The sequence below is a fragment of the Mobula birostris genome, chromosome 6 (assembly GCF_030028105.1).
Source record: "Mobula birostris isolate sMobBir1 chromosome 6, sMobBir1.hap1, whole genome shotgun sequence".
NCBI classification, from domain to species: domain Eukaryota; kingdom Metazoa; phylum Chordata; class Chondrichthyes; order Myliobatiformes; family Myliobatidae; genus Mobula; species Mobula birostris.
The window spans coordinates 67186351-67207166 of record NC_092375.1 but is presented as its reverse complement, the minus strand read 5'-3'; the positions used below and the strand labels follow the sequence as shown (position 1 = coordinate 67207166).

The 20816-nt window shown below is 42.2% G+C and overlaps 1 protein-coding gene across 9 annotated transcripts in view; it reads left to right on the top strand.

Annotated features, from left to right (window-relative positions):
* The first annotated feature begins 7088 nt into the window (after positions 1-7088).
* dmd (dystrophin) overlaps positions 7089-20816 on the top strand; it is a 1961093-nt gene continuing 1947365 nt past the window's right edge. For all 9 annotated transcript variants that reach the window (XM_072260552.1, XM_072260560.1, XM_072260554.1 and 6 more), the window contains exon 1: positions 7089-7387. In XM_072260552.1, coding sequence (XP_072116653.1) covers positions 7318-7387 — 70 coding nt within the window. In that variant the 5' untranslated portion in view covers positions 7089-7317. The remainder of the gene's footprint in view (positions 7388-20816) is intronic.

Sequence of the window (20816 nt, the reverse complement as noted above, 5' to 3'; positions counted from 1 at the left end):
CTTCACTCGTGAGGAGGTGTTGTGGGTCCAGGTTAGATCATCCATATTTGCACACCAAGCAACTTTATGCTCTTTACTCTCTCCACTGCAGAGCCACTCATGTGCAATGGAGAGAGACTGGCATGTGTCATCATGAATTCCACTATCATCTAGAGACTCAGGATGTTGTTCTTGCACCATTTGAAAAGCCTTTCTACCTCCTCTCTGTATGCTAACTCATCATTGTTGCTGATGAGGCCATCCACTGTAGTGTCATCAGCGAATCTGATGATGTAGTTTGAGCTGAGTCTGGCAATGCAGTCGCGAGGTAGCAGTGTGAACAGCAGCAAGATAAGCACACGGCCCTGGGGATCACTAGTGCTCCGAATGATGCAGCTTGAGATGTTGCTGCCAAAAATTTGACCGGGATCTTTCCATCAAGAAATTCAAGATCCAGTTGTAGAAATCCCAATGAGGACAGTTCACCCACTAGCCTCTGAAGGATGAATGTGTTAAATGCCAAGCTGAAATCAATGGACAACATTCTGGAGTATGAGGCATAATTTTCTAGGTGGGATAGGATGGAGTAGAGGGCCAAGACTATGGCATCATCAATGGGCTGGTTATTCCTTTTCATTTTCTTCTGATCCCTGTCTACCACTTTACTCAGGTTTTGCCATGTTTTGACTCTCCCTTTTGATCTTCCTCTGTCTGATTCTGGGCAAGTCTGGTCATCAGTAGCAACTCCATTTCTGTTCCCCTACCTATGACCTCATCTTAATTAATTGATCCTAACATGATGCTGAGATCCTGTACCAACTCTGTCTCCTGTATACATTTCTCTGACCAGGGATCTTCATTCTATACAGGGGTCTTCCAATCCATCTGGATTGCTTCTTCTGCTCTCCAAACTCGTTTTATATCTATTCATCATAAACTGCTGATGATAGATTTTAGACCTGAAATAATAATCCCTGTTTCATTCTCCGTAGAAGCTGAATGATGCACACAGCATTTTCTATTTTTACTACCAATAATAAAGTGCTGGAAATTACTGCAGCATCACAACCGGAAATATTGACGCAAACACGAGGAAATCTGCAGATGCTGGAATCTCAAGCAACACACATAAAAGCTGCTGGTGAACACAGCAGGCCAGGCAGCATCTCTAGGAAGAGGTGCAGTCGACGTTTCGGGCCAAGACCCTTCGTCAGGACTAACTGAAAGAACAGCTAGTTAAGAGATTTGAAAATGGGAGGGGGAGGGGAAGATCCGAAATGATAGGAGAAGACAGGAGGGGGAGAGATGGAGCCAAGAGCTGGACAGTTGGTTGACCATCTCTTTTGCCTCCACAGATACTGAGTTCCTCCAGCAATTTGTTCTATGGCCCAGATTCCAGCATCTGCACTCCCTTGTGTCCTCAAGTGTTGGAAATTAATAAATTGGTAATATTAATATAACAAGTTACTTCACTTGGCTTTCTCTGAATGACTTCACAGGAAGATATCCTTAAATAGGCTATGCATAAGGTCTTCATTATGGAAGGCACACTGATTGTATGTTTCGACCTGAAGAAAGGTGACACAATGTTCTGCTGCAGGAATCAGAATCAGGTTTAGTAACATCAGCATACGTCCTGAAATTTGTTAACTTTGCGGCAGCAGTACAATGAAATACTTGATAATATAGAAAAATAAATGTATTTTAAACTATACAAGTATATATATGTATATTAAATAGTTAAATTAAGATAAGTAGCGTAATAACAGAATTCTTTTAAAAAAGTAGTGAGTCAGTGTTCATGGGTTCAATGTCAATTTAGAAATTGGATGGCAGAGGGGAAGAAGCTGTTCCTGAATCAGTGAGTGTGTGCCTTGAGGCCTCTGTACCTCCTTCTTGATGGTAACAGTGAGAGAAAGGCATGTCCTGGTTGGTGGTGGCCCTTGATGATGGAAGCCACTTCCTCTCCACATCCATTCTGTCAAGGCCTTTTAACATTCAACAGGTTTCAATGAAGTCAACCCTCATTGTTCTGAATTCTAGTAAATACAGGCCCAGAGCCATCAAATGCTCTTCATATGACAAGCAATTCAATCTTGGAAACATTTTTGTGAACTTCCTTTGAACCACTCCAGTGTCAGCACATCCTTTCTAAGACGAGGGGCCCAAAATTCCTCACAATACTCCAAGTGAGATTTCACCAGTGCTTTATAAAGCCTCAACATTACATCCTTCCTTTTATATTACAGACCTCTTGAAATTATTGCTAACATTACCTTTGCCTTCCTCACCACCGACTCAACCTGCAAATTAACCTTTAGGGAATCCTGCACAAGGTCTCTCAAGTCCCTTGCCCTTGGATTTAAAAACTTTTCTCTCCATTTAGAAAATATTCCATCCTTTTATTTCTTCTACCAAAGTGCATGACTGTACACTTCCCAACACTGTATTCCATCTGCCATTTCTTTACCCATTCTCCTAATCTGCCTAAGACCTTCTGCAGACCTCTACTTCCTCAACATTACCTGCCCTTCCACCTATCTTTGTATTGTCTGCAAACTTTGCAACTAAGCCCTCAGAGTTCAAAGTAAAATTTATTATCAGAGTACATACATGTCACCACATACAACCCTGAAATTCTGTTTCCTGCGGGCAAACTTAGCAAATCTATAGAACGGTCACTATAAACAGGATCAATGAACAACAAACTGTGAAATGCAAGTAAGTAAGTAGTAATAAGTAATGAGAACATGAAATAACAAGATAAAGAGTCTTCATCATTGGTTGAGGGAACACCAGAAATAGAATGAGTACAGTTATCCCCTTTTGTTCAAGAGCCTGATGGTTGAGGGGTAGCAACTGTTCTTCAACCTGGTGGTGCATCCATTCTGTTGCCCAGGTCTTTGACATATAATGTAAAAAGAAGTGGACCCCGAGGAACACCACTAGTCACCAGCAGCCAACCAGAAAAAGCTCCCTTTCTTCCAACTCTTTGCCTCCTGCCAATCAGCCATGGCTTTATCCATGCTAGTATCTTTCCTGTAATAGAATGGGCTCTTAACTTGTTAAGCAGCCTCATGTGTGGCACCTTGTCAAAGGCCTTCTGGAATCCAGGTACACAACATCCACCAATTCTCTCCATCTATCCTTTTATTTCTTCAAAAAATTTCCAACAGATTTGTCAGGCAAGATTTTCTCTTGAGGAAACCATGTTGATTAGAGCCTATGTGCCTCCAAATAACCCAAAACCACATCCTTAACAATCGACTCCAACATATTCCCAACCATGGAAGTCAGACTGGCTGGCGTAATAAGGTGTTTTTGCCCAAGAACTGCCAATCACTGTTTTTTTTTATGCACCATTGAGTTGCTGCCATATGATAGGCTGATCAGATATTTGCATTAATGAGCAGGTGTACAGGTGTACTTAATAAAGAGACTACTGAGTTTATCTCCTTTATTATCACCCCAGCAGATACTGCCGTAGCTTTAGGCTTCATTATTGTGAATCTATGAACATTCCTTGCACGTTGTTGCAGAGGGTTTGGAGACGAACTGCCTCAAGTAACCCTTGGTCCAAATTCAGAAATAACCTCCTCCTTCTTCATCTTGTAAAGTTTAATGGTGGTTAGCAGACCAACATACATTATCACCACCTACTGAGGTGAAGTGTGGAGCAAAGAGACAGGTTCAGGAAATTCTGTGGAGGCTTGATACAAAAGCAGAGCAGTGGAGATGATTCAGCAGTGAAGGGTAACTTTAATAATTGACTGCAAAATAACAAGCCACAATGAGCTACAGAACAAGAGGGAACAGAAACTACACATGACAAGAAACAAGGTAAACTTTAGACAGGGAGAGTGAAAACTAGGTTGAGGCCGGCTGGTTCAATGAGTGAACAAGGACCGTGGATGAGAACTGGGATTAAATAGGTTGCAGGTGATGATTCTGGAATGAGTGGCAGGAGAATCCTATAAACTGGATGGAGACTGGGTGGTGCCTGAATGTGCAGGCTGGGAGGTGTCAGTTGGATCAGGCCTGACAACAGGAAGTATACCAACTTAAATTCCTCCCCCCCCCCACAAAAAACTCAAATAAAATCTAATGCATTTCAGAACATCAAATACACACTTACATATAATGCAATGGCAGTGACATCCTAACAAACTTTCCATGTTGCACTGTGTCTGTTCCAAAGATCTCAATTTAGCATGATACCATTGGGCTCTTTCATTCCAAATCTACTCCCTTTTAATATAAGATAGCAGTCTAGAATCTGTACAGCACAGTAAGAACTGAGGCTATGACTTCAGCCACTTGCTTGCTCATCCTTTCTACTTTAGCTCCTTACATGGTGTGTAGGGGAAAATGACTATAGTTAAATGTTGGGCTGCTAGGACCTATGATAGTGGAAAGACTGCCATGGCTTGCCGAAAAAAAGGCTTGAGCCCTGGTTTCAAGCTTTGTTTGTGCTTCAATTTGGTAACACCCTGGAGTAACTGCAAAGAAAGATGCTTTTCAATATCTTCATCATTTAGTCAAATAACATAAAACCAGTCTATTTGGCCTACCATGTCTGTACAGCTTATATATAGTAACAGACATCCCACCTCTCCCAGAAGTTCCGAGAGTCTCCCGCATATTGATAGCGGCTCCCTGACACCCGCAAATTATATACAATATCCTGGAAATCTATTTTTTTTGAGAGTGAGCGAGTGAGGGGGAGGAGGGAGGGAGAGGTGGGGGGTCAGAGAGAGAGAGAGAGAGAGAGAGAGGGAGCGAAAATGAGCGAATCCTGATTGGTCTCTCTTTCTGCTAAGTAGACCTATCAGTTTTCTCTGTGGGTGCGCTTTACAGTCGACCTCTCTCTCTTTCATTGTCCATCAGTTCAGTTTAGTGTCCTGCAGCACCATGGCAGAGTGTTCCAAAAAAAGAAAATATAAAACGTACTTCACCCCAGACTAAAGTGTACCCCTGCCTAATAGGGGTCAAAAATTATGACAGTGTTGCTAGCTGCACTGTTTGCAACAGTGACTTTTCTATTGCCCATGGTGAGTTAAAATGTAAAAGACATGTTGAGGTGAGTTTAACAGGTGTCATTCATTCATTAGCATAGCTAACGTTATTTGAACTAGCTGGCTGGCTGCAAAGGAGCTACTCTATTGATGTCCTACGTGATGAGGCCAGACTCCCTGTAGACTTGCTTAAAGTTGTAATAGAATAAAAAACAACTCCATGATAATATAGTATGTGAATCTTATGAATCTGTTGTCTTGCAAAATTAACAAATTCATTGACACAGACTGCTATGAGGTTGAGACTTCCGGCAAAATGCTCAAGCAAGCCACATTACAGCACAAGGAAAGTTTGCAAATGAAATAGAAAAGCTATTTGCATTAGCATTTAGCTATTAGCATTGAGACTGCCAACAAAATACTCTACAAGGAATATATACGTGTGTGTGTGAATAGTTTCAATATGTGATCAAATAAATTGTTGTGTTCTTTCATAATCAAACGTCCTGTATACATTCACCCTTGGAGGTCGACTGGTGGAGGGGATATGGGGTTGCGGGGCGGGGGGAGGGCGGGGAGTGCTACCTCCCTGAAATGAGTTCGTGCAGGGTGGGATGTCTGTAGTAATCCTGTTTACCAGCACTTGGATAGTTGCCTACAATGCCTTCATAATAACAGACCTCCTCAGAAAATCTAAGATGTTAAACAGAACCATGCAGACTGCAGCAGTTTGAGATGGTTCCTTACCGGTTCTTTCTTTACAGGCAACTAGGGATTGACCGTAAATGCTGGGATCCATAGTAATGTTCTAAAGGTAAGTAAGATTTTTTTAAAGTAACCATGCTGCCAGCGTCTAACATGTCTAGAGCATCAGATCTCATGTAAGGACGGGTAGCTCACACCTCTACTTTCCCCGATCCCAGGCTGAGAATGCCCGAGATCTTTCTCAAACCTGAACAGCTGTTTCACATTGTGACATCCACCCTCGGTGAATACAAACCTTCCAGATGTTAGAAATTGGCAAACGGGCCTGACCACATCCCTTCTTATGTGAGCTCAATGCGAAGTAATGCATCATATGTGCCGCTTCCAGTGTCGGTGCGGAATTTCCAATAATTTCACAAAACGTATGGGCAAGACTAAAACCTAAATTAAATACGAGGATAGAAAAAGATTTCCAACCACGATATAAATTTGGTTAGCCGCTGCAGTTACTCAGGTGACTTCCTGTCCTTCCAGCTTTTACAGAGCAGCGTCCTGATAACAAAATTCAAAGACTGCTTTGCTTCTTTTATCCGAGTTTCTCTGCGCAAATTAAACTGCAGAAATGCCAGACGAATCGATTATTAATCCCAACCAAGAATTATCTTGCCATAAATCCTATTGCTTATTCAGGTCTGATGAATGGCACTTTGGATATCAAGAGTAAAGCAAATATAAAAATCTGCATAGCATTCTTTACCGTGCAGTTTCAATGCGGAACATAACTCTTCGGCAAACGCCTGGTGCATGTCTGTGTGTCTCTTGAGCTGCTCCAGCAGCCGAAAACAGTCGCCAAATGATGGGAGTAAAGAGGATCGGGGGTGCAGCAAACTGGTATAAGAGAAAGTGTTCCGGGAAAGTAGTAGGACTTGTACAAAGAGTGAGAAGTTTAAAGCCCATCATTCTTATGGAAGAAAATGTGCGGAAAATAGTTTAATATGTTTATTCGGGATAGAAACTAAAAGTGATACTGAAATATAATATCTTTTCGTTTGCAAGTTTGATATCCTTCGCAGATTCTATTTTTGATTTTTGTTATATTTGCCCGACTTAAGCAAAAACTTGCTGTGATTATTTTGAACGATGCAACTGGTGCCGGAGAAATGTTAAACGGAGTCAGGTGATTGCATTGGGGTCACCGTCTCTTTAAACGGCGGCATTGCATTGGGATTGTGTTGCGAAGCGTTCCCTGCAGCCTCTCCTGATTTGTGGGGTGTCGGGTTTCCTGCGCTCATCCTGCACTTGGGTCGGGCCGCTCGCTCTCTTTTATGGAGAGGATCTATTTGGGAATGGTGGGGATGGGGTGGGCCACGTGCACCTGTTGAACTGGATCCTTCCTAAGTTGTGACAGCTCTCGCTGTTCCCGGAGAGTGTGTGTGCCTGCGGCGGGGAGTCGGGGGGGCTAACTCGCTACCCCTCCCCCAACACCTTTCCCCCGGCTGGTTGAGAGGTGTACTGGATCCCACAGCCCCGCGGCGGACAGAACTTGACTCACAGCCTCTGGGGAACGGCAGCCGGGACCTTCCTTCCTTGTCTCCAGCCCGAGCACAGGGAGCGAGAGATGGCAGAAGGTCCGAAGGACGAATCGGCGGCAGGGGACGAGTTTAACGAAATCATTAAAACTCGCACGGGTAAGTCCCGTGAGAGGGCTGAGATAGTGGGGTTTGCACTTTAAAATATGACTGAGAGCCCGTGAATGGCGTAACATATTCCCATAACTTTATAGAAGACGCTGGACTGTACAAGCGACCCTACGTGTGTGTTTGTGCTCCTCCTGGTTAAAAGCCGAGTTAGAACAGTTGCAGGGCAGAATTGGCACTGGTTACCGCATTGAAGGAGACCCGTTGGAGGGGTGGCATGCAGCCCGCTCCCAGGACGGAGGCTCCCGTTGCAGCGGTTACATCGGCTCCAGCCAGCAGTCGTTGCTGCTTTCAATAGCCCGGACCGCAATGGGATCCAAATGGGTTGGATTGCAGAGTGCGCGCAACGTGGCGCGATGGTTGGCTAGAAAACGAAGTCTCAGTCACGCTTTGTATAATATTTTCTTTGTGTATAAAGTCTAAGGGGAGTGCGGGTGGGAGCAGGGGACAAGGATCTTTGCCGGTCACTGGAGAGAATTTATGTGGGAATCTGATTGTACGCATGCCAGTGGTGCTCTGGAACAGCCGTTCCGTTACCACACCCCACAATCCATTTGTTGCTGCTTTTGCTCCTCCCATTATTTTAAGTTAAACTGAGAAAGCACCTGTCCCTGACTTCTTCCCTGCTCTACGCTGCATGTTCAGCATTGTTGCCGGATGACAGTTTTACAGGGCAGTGTGGAACTGCCAGGGATGAGATTATCAAGGGATTGGGAAATGGCTGAGGTTTACCAGCCAAAGTCAACGCGACAAAAAACCCGGAGGCATTTCAACATCATTACTCAAGGACGGACTGCGCCCATAGCGTGGCAGCTCAAAGGCTGTCCAGTGGCTGGCTTCTGATCCTGCAGGTTTAAAGTTTGGATGTTGGCGACGAGCTTTCGTACCGAAAACGAACCCTGCAGTAAAAAGAGTGGTGATCTTTGTTAGTTACTCGCTGGCGGATCGTCCACACTGGGTACACTCATTCCAGGATGTACAATAAATCTGCGTGGGATGTTTCATTGAGGGCCAGTCTTGAATTTCTGCATCAGAATAGGACCAACAATACTGTTAGCAGTTTATTACAACGTTACGCCAAACATGTCTATTTCCAGTTGGTCATAAATAATAATGAAACACGTCTTTGAGCAAGCTTGATCATAAAGTATGCGTTAAATTGTGTGGGACTGGTGGTTAACATTCGCAACTCTACAACTAACCGTGCAGCTTGTCTACGTTAAAGGAGAGAAACGGTGGCTGTTGGAACGCAACCGTGAATATCTCGGGGAGCTGTCGCTTGTCTGAGTGAGGGACAGTTTTGTGCCAGAAGCTTGGGGCCCAGGGTGTCCGGGAGTGGCTGCAGAAGATTCTCAAGGGGGGTGGTGAGCAGCCAGAGGTCTTGGTGCATATTGGCACTAATGACGTAAATAGAAAGGGGGGAAAGGTCATGCACACTGAGTGTAAGGATTTGGGGAAGAGGCTCCAGAGCAGAACCTAGGAAGTCTAATCTCTGGGTCACTCCCTACCATATGCTAGTCAGGGTAGGAATGGGATGACAGTACAGATGGATCAGTACTGCGGGGGTGGGGGGGGCAGGATTTCAAATCTCTGGATCCTTAGGATCCCTTCTGGGGAAGGGAACCCCAGAAAAAGGACTGTTTAAACCTGAACCCAAGTGGGACCAATATCCCTGCGGGCAGGTTTGCTAGAGCTGTTGGTGAGGGTTTAAACTTGTTTGGCAGGGGAATGGGAATTGGAGTGATAGGGTTGAGGATGGGGCGGTTGGTACACAACTAGATGCATTGTGTAGTGAGACTTTGAAGAAGGATGGGTTGATGACAGAGGAAAATTTCAGCCAGTGGGATGAGTTAAGGTGTAACAGGGGGCCATGAATAAAGGACTGAAGGTGTTATACTTAAATGCACACAGTATACAGAATTAGGTAGATGATCTTGTAGCACAGTTAGATTAGCAGGTATAACATTGTGGGCATCACTAAGTCAGGCTTAAAAAAAAAATCATAGTTGTGAGCTTAACATCCAAGGATACATATTGTATTAAAAGGACAGGCGGGTAGTCAGAAAGAATGGGGTAGCTTTGTTCATATAAAAACAATTAAATCAAATCCTTAAAACAGGTGACATGGGATCAGAAGATGTACAGAAGGTGGAGTTAAGAAACTGCATAGGTGAAAAAACTCTGAGTTATGTACAAGCCTCTAAGCAGTAGCCAGGATGTGGGGTACAAATTACAACAGGAGCTAGAAAAGCTGTATACAAAGGTCAATGTTACAATAGTCATGGGGGGTTTCAAAATGCAGGTAGCTTGGGAAAAATCAGGTTACTGCTGAATCCCAAGAGAGGGCATTTATAGAAGGAACTGAGGTGCCTTTTTAGGGAAACTTGTGGTTGAGCTCACAAGGGGAAAGGCAATTCTGGATTGGGTGTTGTGTAATGAACCAAATTTGATTTGTTGGAGCTTAAGATAATGGAACCCTTAGGAGGCAGTGATCATAATATGATAGAATTCACCTTGCAGTTTGAGAGGGAGAAGCTAAAGTCAGATGTATCATTATTACAGTGGAGTAAAGGAAATTAGAGCCATGAGAGAGGACCTGGCCAAAGTTGATTGGAAGGGGACTCTAGCAGGGATGATGACAGAACAGCAATGGCTGTAGTTTCTCGGAGTAATTCAGAAGGTGCAAGATAGCTACATCCCAAAGATGGAGAAGAATTCTAAAGGGAAGATGAGGCAGCCAAAGACAAAATAAAAGGAACACAGAGATATAATGTCACCTAGATTAGTGGGAGATTACAGGAAAGAGAAGCTTTTAAGAACCAGCAGAAGGCAACAAAAATCCATAAAGAGAAAAGATAAAATGTGACGGTAAGATGGCCAAAAATATCAAGGGGGTTACCAAAAGTTTTTTTTTTCCATATGTAAAGAGTAAAAGAGAGGCAAGTGTGGATATTGGACTACTGGAAAATGACACTGGAGAGTTGAGGGTCAAAGAAATGGTGGATGAACTTGATGCAAGACACCAGCAGTTTGAATTTGAGAGTGTCAGAGGACATAAGTGAGTGTAGTTGCTATGTCTATGGAGAAGATGTATGTGAAGCCAAAAGGTCTGAAGGGAGATAAGTTACTTGGACCAGATGAACTACACACTAGGATTCTGAAAAAGATGTCTGAAGAGATTGTGGAGGCATTAGTAATGATCTGTAAAGAATCACTAGATTCTGGAATGGTTCCAACGTACTGGAATCTTGCAAATGACACTGCACTCTTTAAGGGGGGAAGGAGGCAGAGGATAGGAAATTATTGGCCAGTTAGCCTGACCTCAGTGGTTGGGAAGATGTTGGAGTCCATTACTAAGGTTGAGGTTTTCAGAGTGCTTGAGGCACATGGTAAGATAGGCAAAAGTCAGCATGGTTTCCTTGATTCCTTGATTTCCATGATTTCCTTGAAGGGAAACCTTGCCTGACAAATCTATTGGAATTCATTGAGGAAGTAACAGGCAGAATAGACAAAGCTGAGTCAGTAGATGTTGTTTACTTACATTTTCTGAAGCCCTTTGACAAGATGCTGCACATGAGGCTGATTAATATGATAAGGGCCCTTGGTATTACAGGAAAATATGAGCATGGATAAGAAGACTGGCTGACTGGCTGGAGGCAAAATGGGAATAAAGGGGACTTTTTCTGGTTTGCTGCCGATGACAAGTGGTGTTTGGGGGTTGCTGTTAGGACAGCTTCTTTTCACATTACATGTTAATGATTTGGATGATGGAATTGATGGCTTTGTGGTCAGGTTTGCAGATGTGGGACAGGTAATGCCGAGGAAGCAGGAAGTCTGCAGAAGGACTTGGACTGATTGGGTGAATGGGCAGAGAAGTGGCAGATGGGATGCAGTGTGGGGAAATGTAGTCATGCACTTTGGCAGGAGGAATAAAAGTGTAGACTATTTTCTAAACACAAAATTCAAAAAATCAGAGGGGCAAAGAGACCTGGGAGTCCTTCATTGCAGATTGAGTTGGTGGTAAGGAACATAAATGGAATGTTAGCATTCATCTGGAGAGGACTAGAATATAAGAGCATGGATGCATTGCTGAAGCTTATTAGGCATTTGTCAGGCTGCGCTGTATTGTGAGCAGTTTTCAGCCCCTTATCTAAGAAAAGATGTGCTGGCATTGGAGAGGTTCAGAGGAGAACCACGAGAATGATTCCAGGAATGAAAGGGTTAACACGTGAGGAGCATTTGATAGCTCTGGGCCTGTATTCACTGGAGTATAGAAGAATGAGGGGGAAGTTCATTGAAACCTATCAAATATTGAAAGGCCTAGACAGAGTGGATATGGAGAGGCTGTTTCCTACAGTAGGAGAGTATAGGACAAGGGCACAGCCTCAGTACAAGGAGACATCCATTTAGAACAGAGATGAGGAGTATTCTCTTGAGCCAGAGTGTGGTGAATCTGTGGAATTCATTGTCACAGATGGATGTGGGGGTCTGGTCATTGAGTATATTTAAAGCAGAGGTTGATAGGTTCTTGATGAGTTAGGGCATCACCAGTTATGGGGAGAAGGGAGGAGAGTGGGGTTGAGAGGGATAATAAATCAGCCACGATGGAATGTTGGAGAAGACTCAATGGGCCAAAAGGCCTAATTTTGCTCTTATGCCTTATGGTCTTGTGATGCCTGATGGGAAAATCAAATACAGGGCACTTCTTTGGAACTACTTCCCAGGACATATGGAGCCAAATGGCCACTTCTGGAAGGATACCAGGAATCTGAATTCTGAGCTATGTGTTAGGAAAGGTCATATTTTATTTTAATTTTATATTTAGGGCCAGGCATAGTTCAGTGGAGACAGTCAGCTGCTCCTCATGAATTAGACTGGTGAAAACTATTTTAAGCATTGACTAGGAAAGAAACTGGTTTTGCATTTCATTCAGGAGTCCAGTGTTATGGTAACTGGATAAGGAGTGCACAGATATTTATACAGTAGTTACAAACATAGCAAATGTTCTCCACTAGTTTCATCTGAAACAGTAATAGATAATGAGTGTATAGCAATGTGGGAATGGAGTGTTAGTTTGTCAGAAATTTAACGTCTCTTAATGCAAGATAAGAGGTCCTTTTAAAGCAAAGATGAAGCAAGCTTTTCTTTTCTCTCAGAGTTGTGTGTGTTTGGAATTCTCTTTCTCGAAGGACAGTTGAGGTAGAATCTTTTAATATTTTTAAGGTGGACCGCAGATAGATATTTGCTGAATGAGGCTGAATGGTTACCCAAGGTAGATGGGAATGTGAAGTGGGGCTAACCATCAGAATAACCATGAGCTTAATAAATGGGTTTTGATAGTACATTTAATGTCAGAGAAATGTATACAATATATATCCTGAAATTCTCTTTCTTCGCAAACATCCACAAAAGCAGAGTGCCGCAAAGAATGAATGACAGTTAAATGTAAGAACCCCAAAGCCCCTCCAGCTCCTCCCTCCCACGCACAAGCAGCAGCAAAGCAATGATCCCCCTCCCCCACCAGCAAAAAAGCATTGGCGCCCCCCCCCCCCCCCACCAAGTGCTCAAGCGTGCAACAAAGGATCAATAAAGACACAGACTTGCAGTACCCCAAAGACTACTTGTTCCCCCGGTATTCGACGTGCCACAGGCTCGCGCTCTCTCTCTCCCTAATAAGGGAAAAAGGGGTGTCCCCGTTTCACAGCGAGAGGGGAGACATGACAAAATAGCTCACTGATTTATGGTGCTAAAAGTTGGTTGTGTTGTTTTTTCTGAACTCTGTACATCTGGGCACACAGCCAGCAGTAAGCCTACTGCTTCCGATCTTCCTTGTTCTCCCGCAACACATCAGTCGGCAGCACCAGCCTTGAATCAGCCTGCCTCCAGAGCCACGAAAATCCAGTACTCTGAAGGCATGCTAGTCTTCCAGGCCACATCCTTGGCATATCGAAAAGCAGCCAGTTGTGAGGCCCTGACAGCAGGTCCCATTCTCGCAAAGAACCAAATTCAGAGTTTAACTCCAGATCAGGGTCTTCAAAAGAACCTTGAAAGGGGAACAAAAGTGATATCAAAGATAGAAATAGTGGAGTAGGCTTGAGCTGGGTGGCCTCCCTCCTACTGTATGTTTGGGGATAGTGGATGCAGAAATGATTAGTGAATTAGGGAAGCTCCCAGTTACACACTCAGTCAGCTCCCTGCACTGATTTGAGAAAACAGTTGTCTACCAGGGGTTCCCAACCCAGAGTCCACGAACCCCTCAATTCATAGTAGGGGTCCATAGCATAAAAATGGGTGGGAACCCCTGATCTAAGGCAAAAGAAAATGCTATGTTCCATGATTAAATGGAATAAGTACATGACCTTCTAGTTTGAATCCTTCTGTTCTGGAATTCCTGGGCAAAAGATCACAAGCTGCTGTTTATGATGTTGCACCAGCCTTTCATGGAGGAGGTATAAGAATTACGCAAAGATTTCCACCTTGGTGGTAATGGAATGGAAAATTAGCAGCTCATGTTTCACTGCAAACAATACATATCTTCTGACTCAAACTGGCAACATGTGGCTAAATGTGAGGCCCAGCTTATTCCTTTCTCCGAGGAAAAGAGTTCAAAGAAATGAGTTAGGAAAAATCTACTACTTAAAATAAAATGCAGAAGATCTGATGATTAAGCAGCTTTGTGGAAACTTAAAAGGGGCCTTAAAATGTAGAATTGGTTATTTTTGCAGCTGAGGAAGTGCACGAAAAGAAATTTGCCCAATTACAAGTGTATTTGAATGGTTATTAATTCTGGACAGCCACCATTTATTCAATTACTGTAATGTAATATTCAGAGGTTATACAATAATAAGCAGGTAGTAAATAATATTACAATGATAATGTAAGTGTAAAGCTTAAATCTGAAGCTATTATTCTTTACAATATTTCTTGTAATGTACAAATGAGAATATTTATCTTGAGATGCAGGCACATTAATGTGCATGATCACCAATAGAGCTCAGGGCTCAGATTCTGTTATTGAAGCTTCTCTCTACCATGTTTGTCATGACATTGATGAAATTGAATGCTTTAGGGTCAGCAATAATACAAAGACAATATAAACAATTTCCCGTTCACTGCAAACTACCATCATTGCGCTTGACCAGATGATTTAGGGTCTTTCTGTAAATATTTCTGAATTATTTTGCTTTCTGCAGATTTAATTATAAAATATAAATGTAGGATGCTGAATACTTTGAGAAATGATTGATTAGCTCCATGGTATTCTTCTGTAAATAGATACTCCCTCAAGTGAGACTGGATAGGTCTACAAAAAACTTAGCAATGAAAAATTTGAAGTAATTTATTACCAATGTATACTACGTACAACCTTGAAATCCGTTTATAGACAGCCACAAAAACAAAGAAACCTGATAGAACCCGTTTAAAAAGACCATCAAACACCCAATGTGCAAAAGAAAATGAACAAATCATGCTACCAATAAAAAGTAAACGGATAACACTCAGAACTAAAGTTCACAGAAGTGAGTCCACACCCATGAAGCCAGTTCATCACTGCAGTCGGTCCAGGAACCCACGGCCTCAGTTCAGTGGGAGATGAGTAAACCTTGCGGAGCAGTGAGCCCAACGCCGGTCGTCCGTCACCACTGGCCCCAACACCCTGACCTTTTCAATCTAGCCCTGTGCTTAAATCAGCCAAAAATTGGGTTGTTCCTCACTCCTGAGCCTGAGCCCTGTCCCTCCAATTCAACCCCAGGTCTGCTCCAGCAGTGGCCAAATATAGGCCTCAGGCCTGAGCCCCGCCACCTTCGAGTCTTCAGTTCATCGAATTGCACCAGCACACTGCAAAAATACCAGGTCGTACAGGCGGTTCAAAAGCACAGGTCCGACAGAGAAGTTGCAGACTATTAATTGTAGTGATCATTGTCCAGAAAAAGTGTGATTTGATAATAGGGTTGCCAACTTTCTCACTCCCAAGTAAGGGACAAAAGTAGCAGTCAAATACGGGACACTTGTGTTTACCCTGAGAGAGACTACCATGACCATGAAGCCTTGCGCGGGCACCTGTGTGCGCATGCATGTACATGCCCATTTTTTTTCTACAAATCAGTTTTGGCTTAATCTTCCCAATTCTGATACACTGTACGTACATTATTTCTACGTTATATAGGCTGTGCATTTATTATATATTTCCTGTGTTTACTATATGTTAGTGTTATTTTAGGTTTTATGTGTTATTGGTATGATTTGGTAGGTTATTTTCTGGGTCTGGGAACGCTCAAAAATTTTTCCCTGATAAATTAATGGTAATTGCTTCTGCACTTTTCGCCATTTCGGCTTACGAACAGTTTCATAGGAATGCTCTACCTTAGCCGGGGAGATACGGGACAGGGCGGTCCCGTATGGGACAAACCAAATTAGCCCAATATGCAGGGTGTCCCGGCTAATACGGGACAATTGGCAACCCTATTTAATAAAGTGTTTAGTAGATTTATTTGCTGCCAGTAAAGTGTTGCTGTATCTCACCAGTGCCATCTTAAACTGATAGGAAAATTTGTTGTTTTGAGGTTTTGTGAATTTTGAGGTGTCTATTTCATTTTTATGCAAATTGTGGTGTGTGACATATTTCTATTACTGTGCAATGGGAAAGAGACCCCATTCTGTTCTTCAGTTTGGCAGTGACTGCTCACGTGATTCCTTTTTCAGTAAATTATTACAAACCCAGTTTCTTTGCTGTTTGGAACTACCTGTTTATTCAAAACCTTCCAGTGAAGTAGGGGTCCAAGTTCCTTGTATAGAATATACTGCTAGAAGAGGAGTAATCTTGAAATGCATTTTGTTGTTTAAAATGAATTGTATTGCTTTAACTTTCTTCCTGCAGAATTCAGGTCAAAGAGCTTTGAATGTGTGTTCAGTGCCGCACTGCTGGCATTCTGTTTTGAATCTCTTTTATGCTGCGCAGTTGATATTTCCAGGCAGCTTCCTGTCTTGAAACTTGGTTAGTTTGGATTTACTTTAATATTAACCTAACTACGATTGCTTCCAACAGTGGCACTGTGAATGCCAAAGTGTACATCTGGGTGCTATAAATTGCTGAACTACTCGTATCCCTCCCACATAACACAGTTGAAATGTGAGTGCCAAAGTGTAACAACTTTAACTCAAATTCCCCTTTTTTTTTTCTCTTGCACAAGACCGAGAGGCCTATAAATGTTAAAAGACCGCCCAAACTCGCACCATTTTCCGTGCTGGCATTCCTTAGTCCAGTGTTTATTGTGTAACTCTGAGCTGTTGTATTTCTTCTCCCTCTCTTTCTCTTCAGTCATTTTATTAAACAAAACAAAAATGAAAATTATCTGAGTTGGTCATAGAAACTTTTTCCAAAATCACCCCCTTGAGAATATTTTTGAAGATTAGGAGATTAGGTTGTTATGCATCTCCTGTGTTAGTGGTGACTCTTAAATGTTTCGACTTTTTTTTCACCATACACAATAAATGCTTCAGTCATCTCTGGCAGAGACTGTTCAGCTTGCTAATCAATTCATCTTAAAGAAAACCTAGGCCTTGTATATTTACCTATTTAATTGGTGATGTATGTTATTTTCCGTACTGCTACAAATATATTATTGTAAAGAATTTCAACACTTAAAATCTGTAGTCGTCCTTTTAGCTGGGAGCATGGTTTCACTGAATGGGAGAGGAACCGTGTAGCTTGATCACATTGTCATTTACCTGAAGATAAAATCTCGTAATCGTGACAAAGTGTATTGATCAAGATTCATAAGAATTACTTAATGGTGTCAGGCATAAATTATTCAGAAGGCAAATGAACTTTATGAAGAAACTTTATAGTCAGTTGTTATTTCAAATAACATTACAGACTAGATAAACAAACCAGATGTATTGCAACATAACCAGATTGAACAGTGACAATTACAAGTTTCCTTAAACCAATTATATATTCATTTTTCAGGTTGTTACCATCACCTGAAAGGCTAGTATGTATTGCTCATGAGAAGATAATCACGAGCTTTTTTTTTTGATCTGTTGCAGTGCTGGTACTGTTAATTATGAAGTTCCAGGATTTAAACCCAACAGCATTAAGGAAATGGTGACATATTTCCAGGGCACAATGATCTGAAACTCCTACAGGGGATGGCATTCCCATGTGTCTGCTGTCCTAGTCCTGTCTGGTAACATGGGTAGCACATTTGGGACATGGCTTGATTGACCCAAAGCTAACTGCAAATGGCTTTATGTTCAGTAACTCAGATTATTTTTACAATTAATCCATTGTTTTATTTCTGCTTTACCCAATTGAAAACTTGTAAATTCCAGATCTTTTTTTTGATGATGGTATTTAGGTACTTGTGTTTCCGAGGCGGTTACTGTATGTTTTCATACGTCTGTTTGAAAATGGAAGTAGAATTTGGGCTTGTAAGCCATAACCCTTTGTAAGCCGTTGGTCTGGGTTGCCTGAATGAAACTGGCTAAAATAATGACTGCAGTTCTGACATGGTGAAGAGGTGTGAATCAGACTTCAGCTAAAATGATCAGTCCCCCCAGAGTCATTGAGGTAACATAACATTTTTCAGTTCAAGTTCAGACAGCATGTCCACTCCATTGAACTCTAGATCTCCGGCAAATCACTGGACCTTATTGTCCATGGGGGAGGAGGGAAATTTGGAGGCTGAGATGTCCTCGTAAGATGTGTAGATACACAGGAGACTATAGTTTCTGGAATCTGAATCAAAAAGCAAACTGCAGTTGGATTCAGTGTGTCAATCAGCATCTGTTGGAGCCCTCTGCAGAATCTTAAATCAGAACCTGAAGCTTTGACTATTCTCCCCCCACAGAAGCTGCTTAATCTCACTTGAGCTGCTCCGGCAGTTTATTTCGGCAGGTATGACGAGTTGTTTGCAGAAGTAATGTATGCAATAAGAAAAGTCCTTACCAAACGGAAGTCTGTCAAGATGCCTTCGAACTGAAATGGAAATCATAGTTGGGAGTGAAACTCTTTGCGAAGTCTTGTCAAATCTTTGATATGTTGAGTGGAACATGGAAACAGCAGTATTTCAGTGATTATTTTGTAAACTGTGTATTTGCTTAACCTTGCTGGAGTTTTGCTAGGTGGACTTTTAACCTTCACTAGCTTCCTCTAACCAAAAAGTGTATTTGTTTGGCTAAAGGGAAAAAAAATCTTATTGACCTTGATCTATCAATAGGCTTGTCCAGATTGGAGATTTTTATTTTCAATTTGGACCATACATGGGTTAAGGTTTTTTTGTGGTAGTGAAATAACTTGTCCTGAAGTTTCCTTGTGAATAATACATACTGTCTGTCCAAGAATTATGCCAATTGTGCCAATGTCAAAATGCTACTAAGATTCTTTCAATCTAATTATCATCATCATCATATATTTAAAATAATAAAACTCCAAAGGCTAAATGTGGACAAATTTTCAATGCAACAAAGCCAAGGGAACTTCAGGATGGTGGTACATATTATTCCCAGGCTTGCCTGGTTCTGAGTATAATGTCATATACATGTGTGATACAGAGGGAAATCACTTTGTGCTTGTCAGTGAAATATAGATTCTGCTTCCTACCACAAGGTCTATAGGCATGAAGGTTTTGGCTCTGTGCCCATGTTTATTTGGGACATCCTTTAACAGTGATGAGAGTTTCTGTTTTCACAACACATTCAGTGAGTGGATTCTGGACTCTCACTATTCTTTAGGGTAAAAAAGACTTCTCTGATACTGGATAGTCATTTAATCACATCCATTATGATGATGGTCAAAGGGAGCAGGTGCAGGAAAGCTCTACAAGGATGTTTCTGAAACTAAAAGGGTTATAAGGAGACGGTGGAAGCAATGGGACTACTTTCCCCGAAAAGGAGGCTGAGGGGTAACCAGATAGAGATCTATAAAATTATGAGGGGCATTGATAGGGAATTAGTTACATTATTTTTGCTCCAGGATAGGGGTATTCCAAAACTCAAGGGTATGGGTTTAAGGAGATGGGAAAAATTCAAACAGAATCTGAGGGACAAATTTTTCACACAGAGGGTGGTGGCAAAATGGATTGAGCTATTGGAGGAGGTGGTAAAATTTGCTACAATTGCAATATTTTAAAAAACACATTTGGATTGGAAAGGTTTAGTGGGATTATGGGCCAAGTACAGTCAAATTGGGATTGTTTGATAGACTTCTTGATCGGTATCGACAAGTTGGGCCAAAGGACTGGTTTCCATGTGGTCTAACATCATGAATCTCTTCATGAGCAAAAGTGAGGTTTCAAGTTTCAATCACCTCATTTTAAGAATATGAAATATTACAGGCAAGAATATGCTGATCATTTCCCAAGTCCTCTTTCAAGAATGATCTGCAAATCTCCCAAATCACACAATGTGTAAAAACCTTTACCAAATCCTTTAGTTACTGTCATGGGGATAGACACTGTGCTGTTCTGATGAATATTATGTACTTTAGTGGACGTTTACAGATTTGGAAGTGTCTTCAGTAACCCATATTCATGATCTTTTTTCCTCAGATCCACCAATCCTCAAAGATTCTCCTTCTCTTTGTTCATCTTTTTCATTCCCCCTCTCCCCACCTCATTCCACCTGCCCATCACTCACACACCTATCCACTTGCATTTTTTTCTCCCTTGGCCTACCCTTCCTTTTCCCTCCACTTGGTTCCATCTGCTCATCATCCCTCCCCTAAATGGTTGCACTTGTCAGCCTCTATCTCAACCACCTCCCCTCCCTCTAGTCTTCCTGGTTCCATTTGCCAATTATCTCGTGCCTCAGCTGGTTCCACCTATAACTTACTAGCTTTTGCCTCACACCTCACTCTCAGCTCCCTCGTTAGACACGTGGGTTATGACCAAAGAAAACATTGCTGGAGGCACTTTAGTGCAAGGGTGTTTATTGGGTGCATCAAAAATCAAACTTGCAAACATCAGCGAAAATAGTGAAAAGAAAGCTGATGATATTTACTAAACAATTTCTACCACAAAACACAATAACAGCTCCATACTTGCCCGGTATGAACTTCGAGCTGCCCCAATCTCTCAGTGAAGGCAAGGAACCCCATTTATTAGGCACTATGGCATACCACCTTCAGTTACCCACAAAGTTAATTTAAGATGAGACATGAATCAAATATGATGCATCCCACAATGTTATTACAAAATAAACAGAAGTAACTGCCTTGAATACAGTCTACAAATTGCATTCGCACTCCCCCATTACTAAAGAAATGGAATATTCCGCTTGTATGGTAGAAAAGGCAATATAAAGCCAACCTGCGTGCACCTGCTTGGTTTAGGACCTGTTAGGAGAATATAGCAGGGAAGACACTGATGTATGTCCACTCAGTGGAATGACAGGACTGTGTATAGATGTATACGTACAC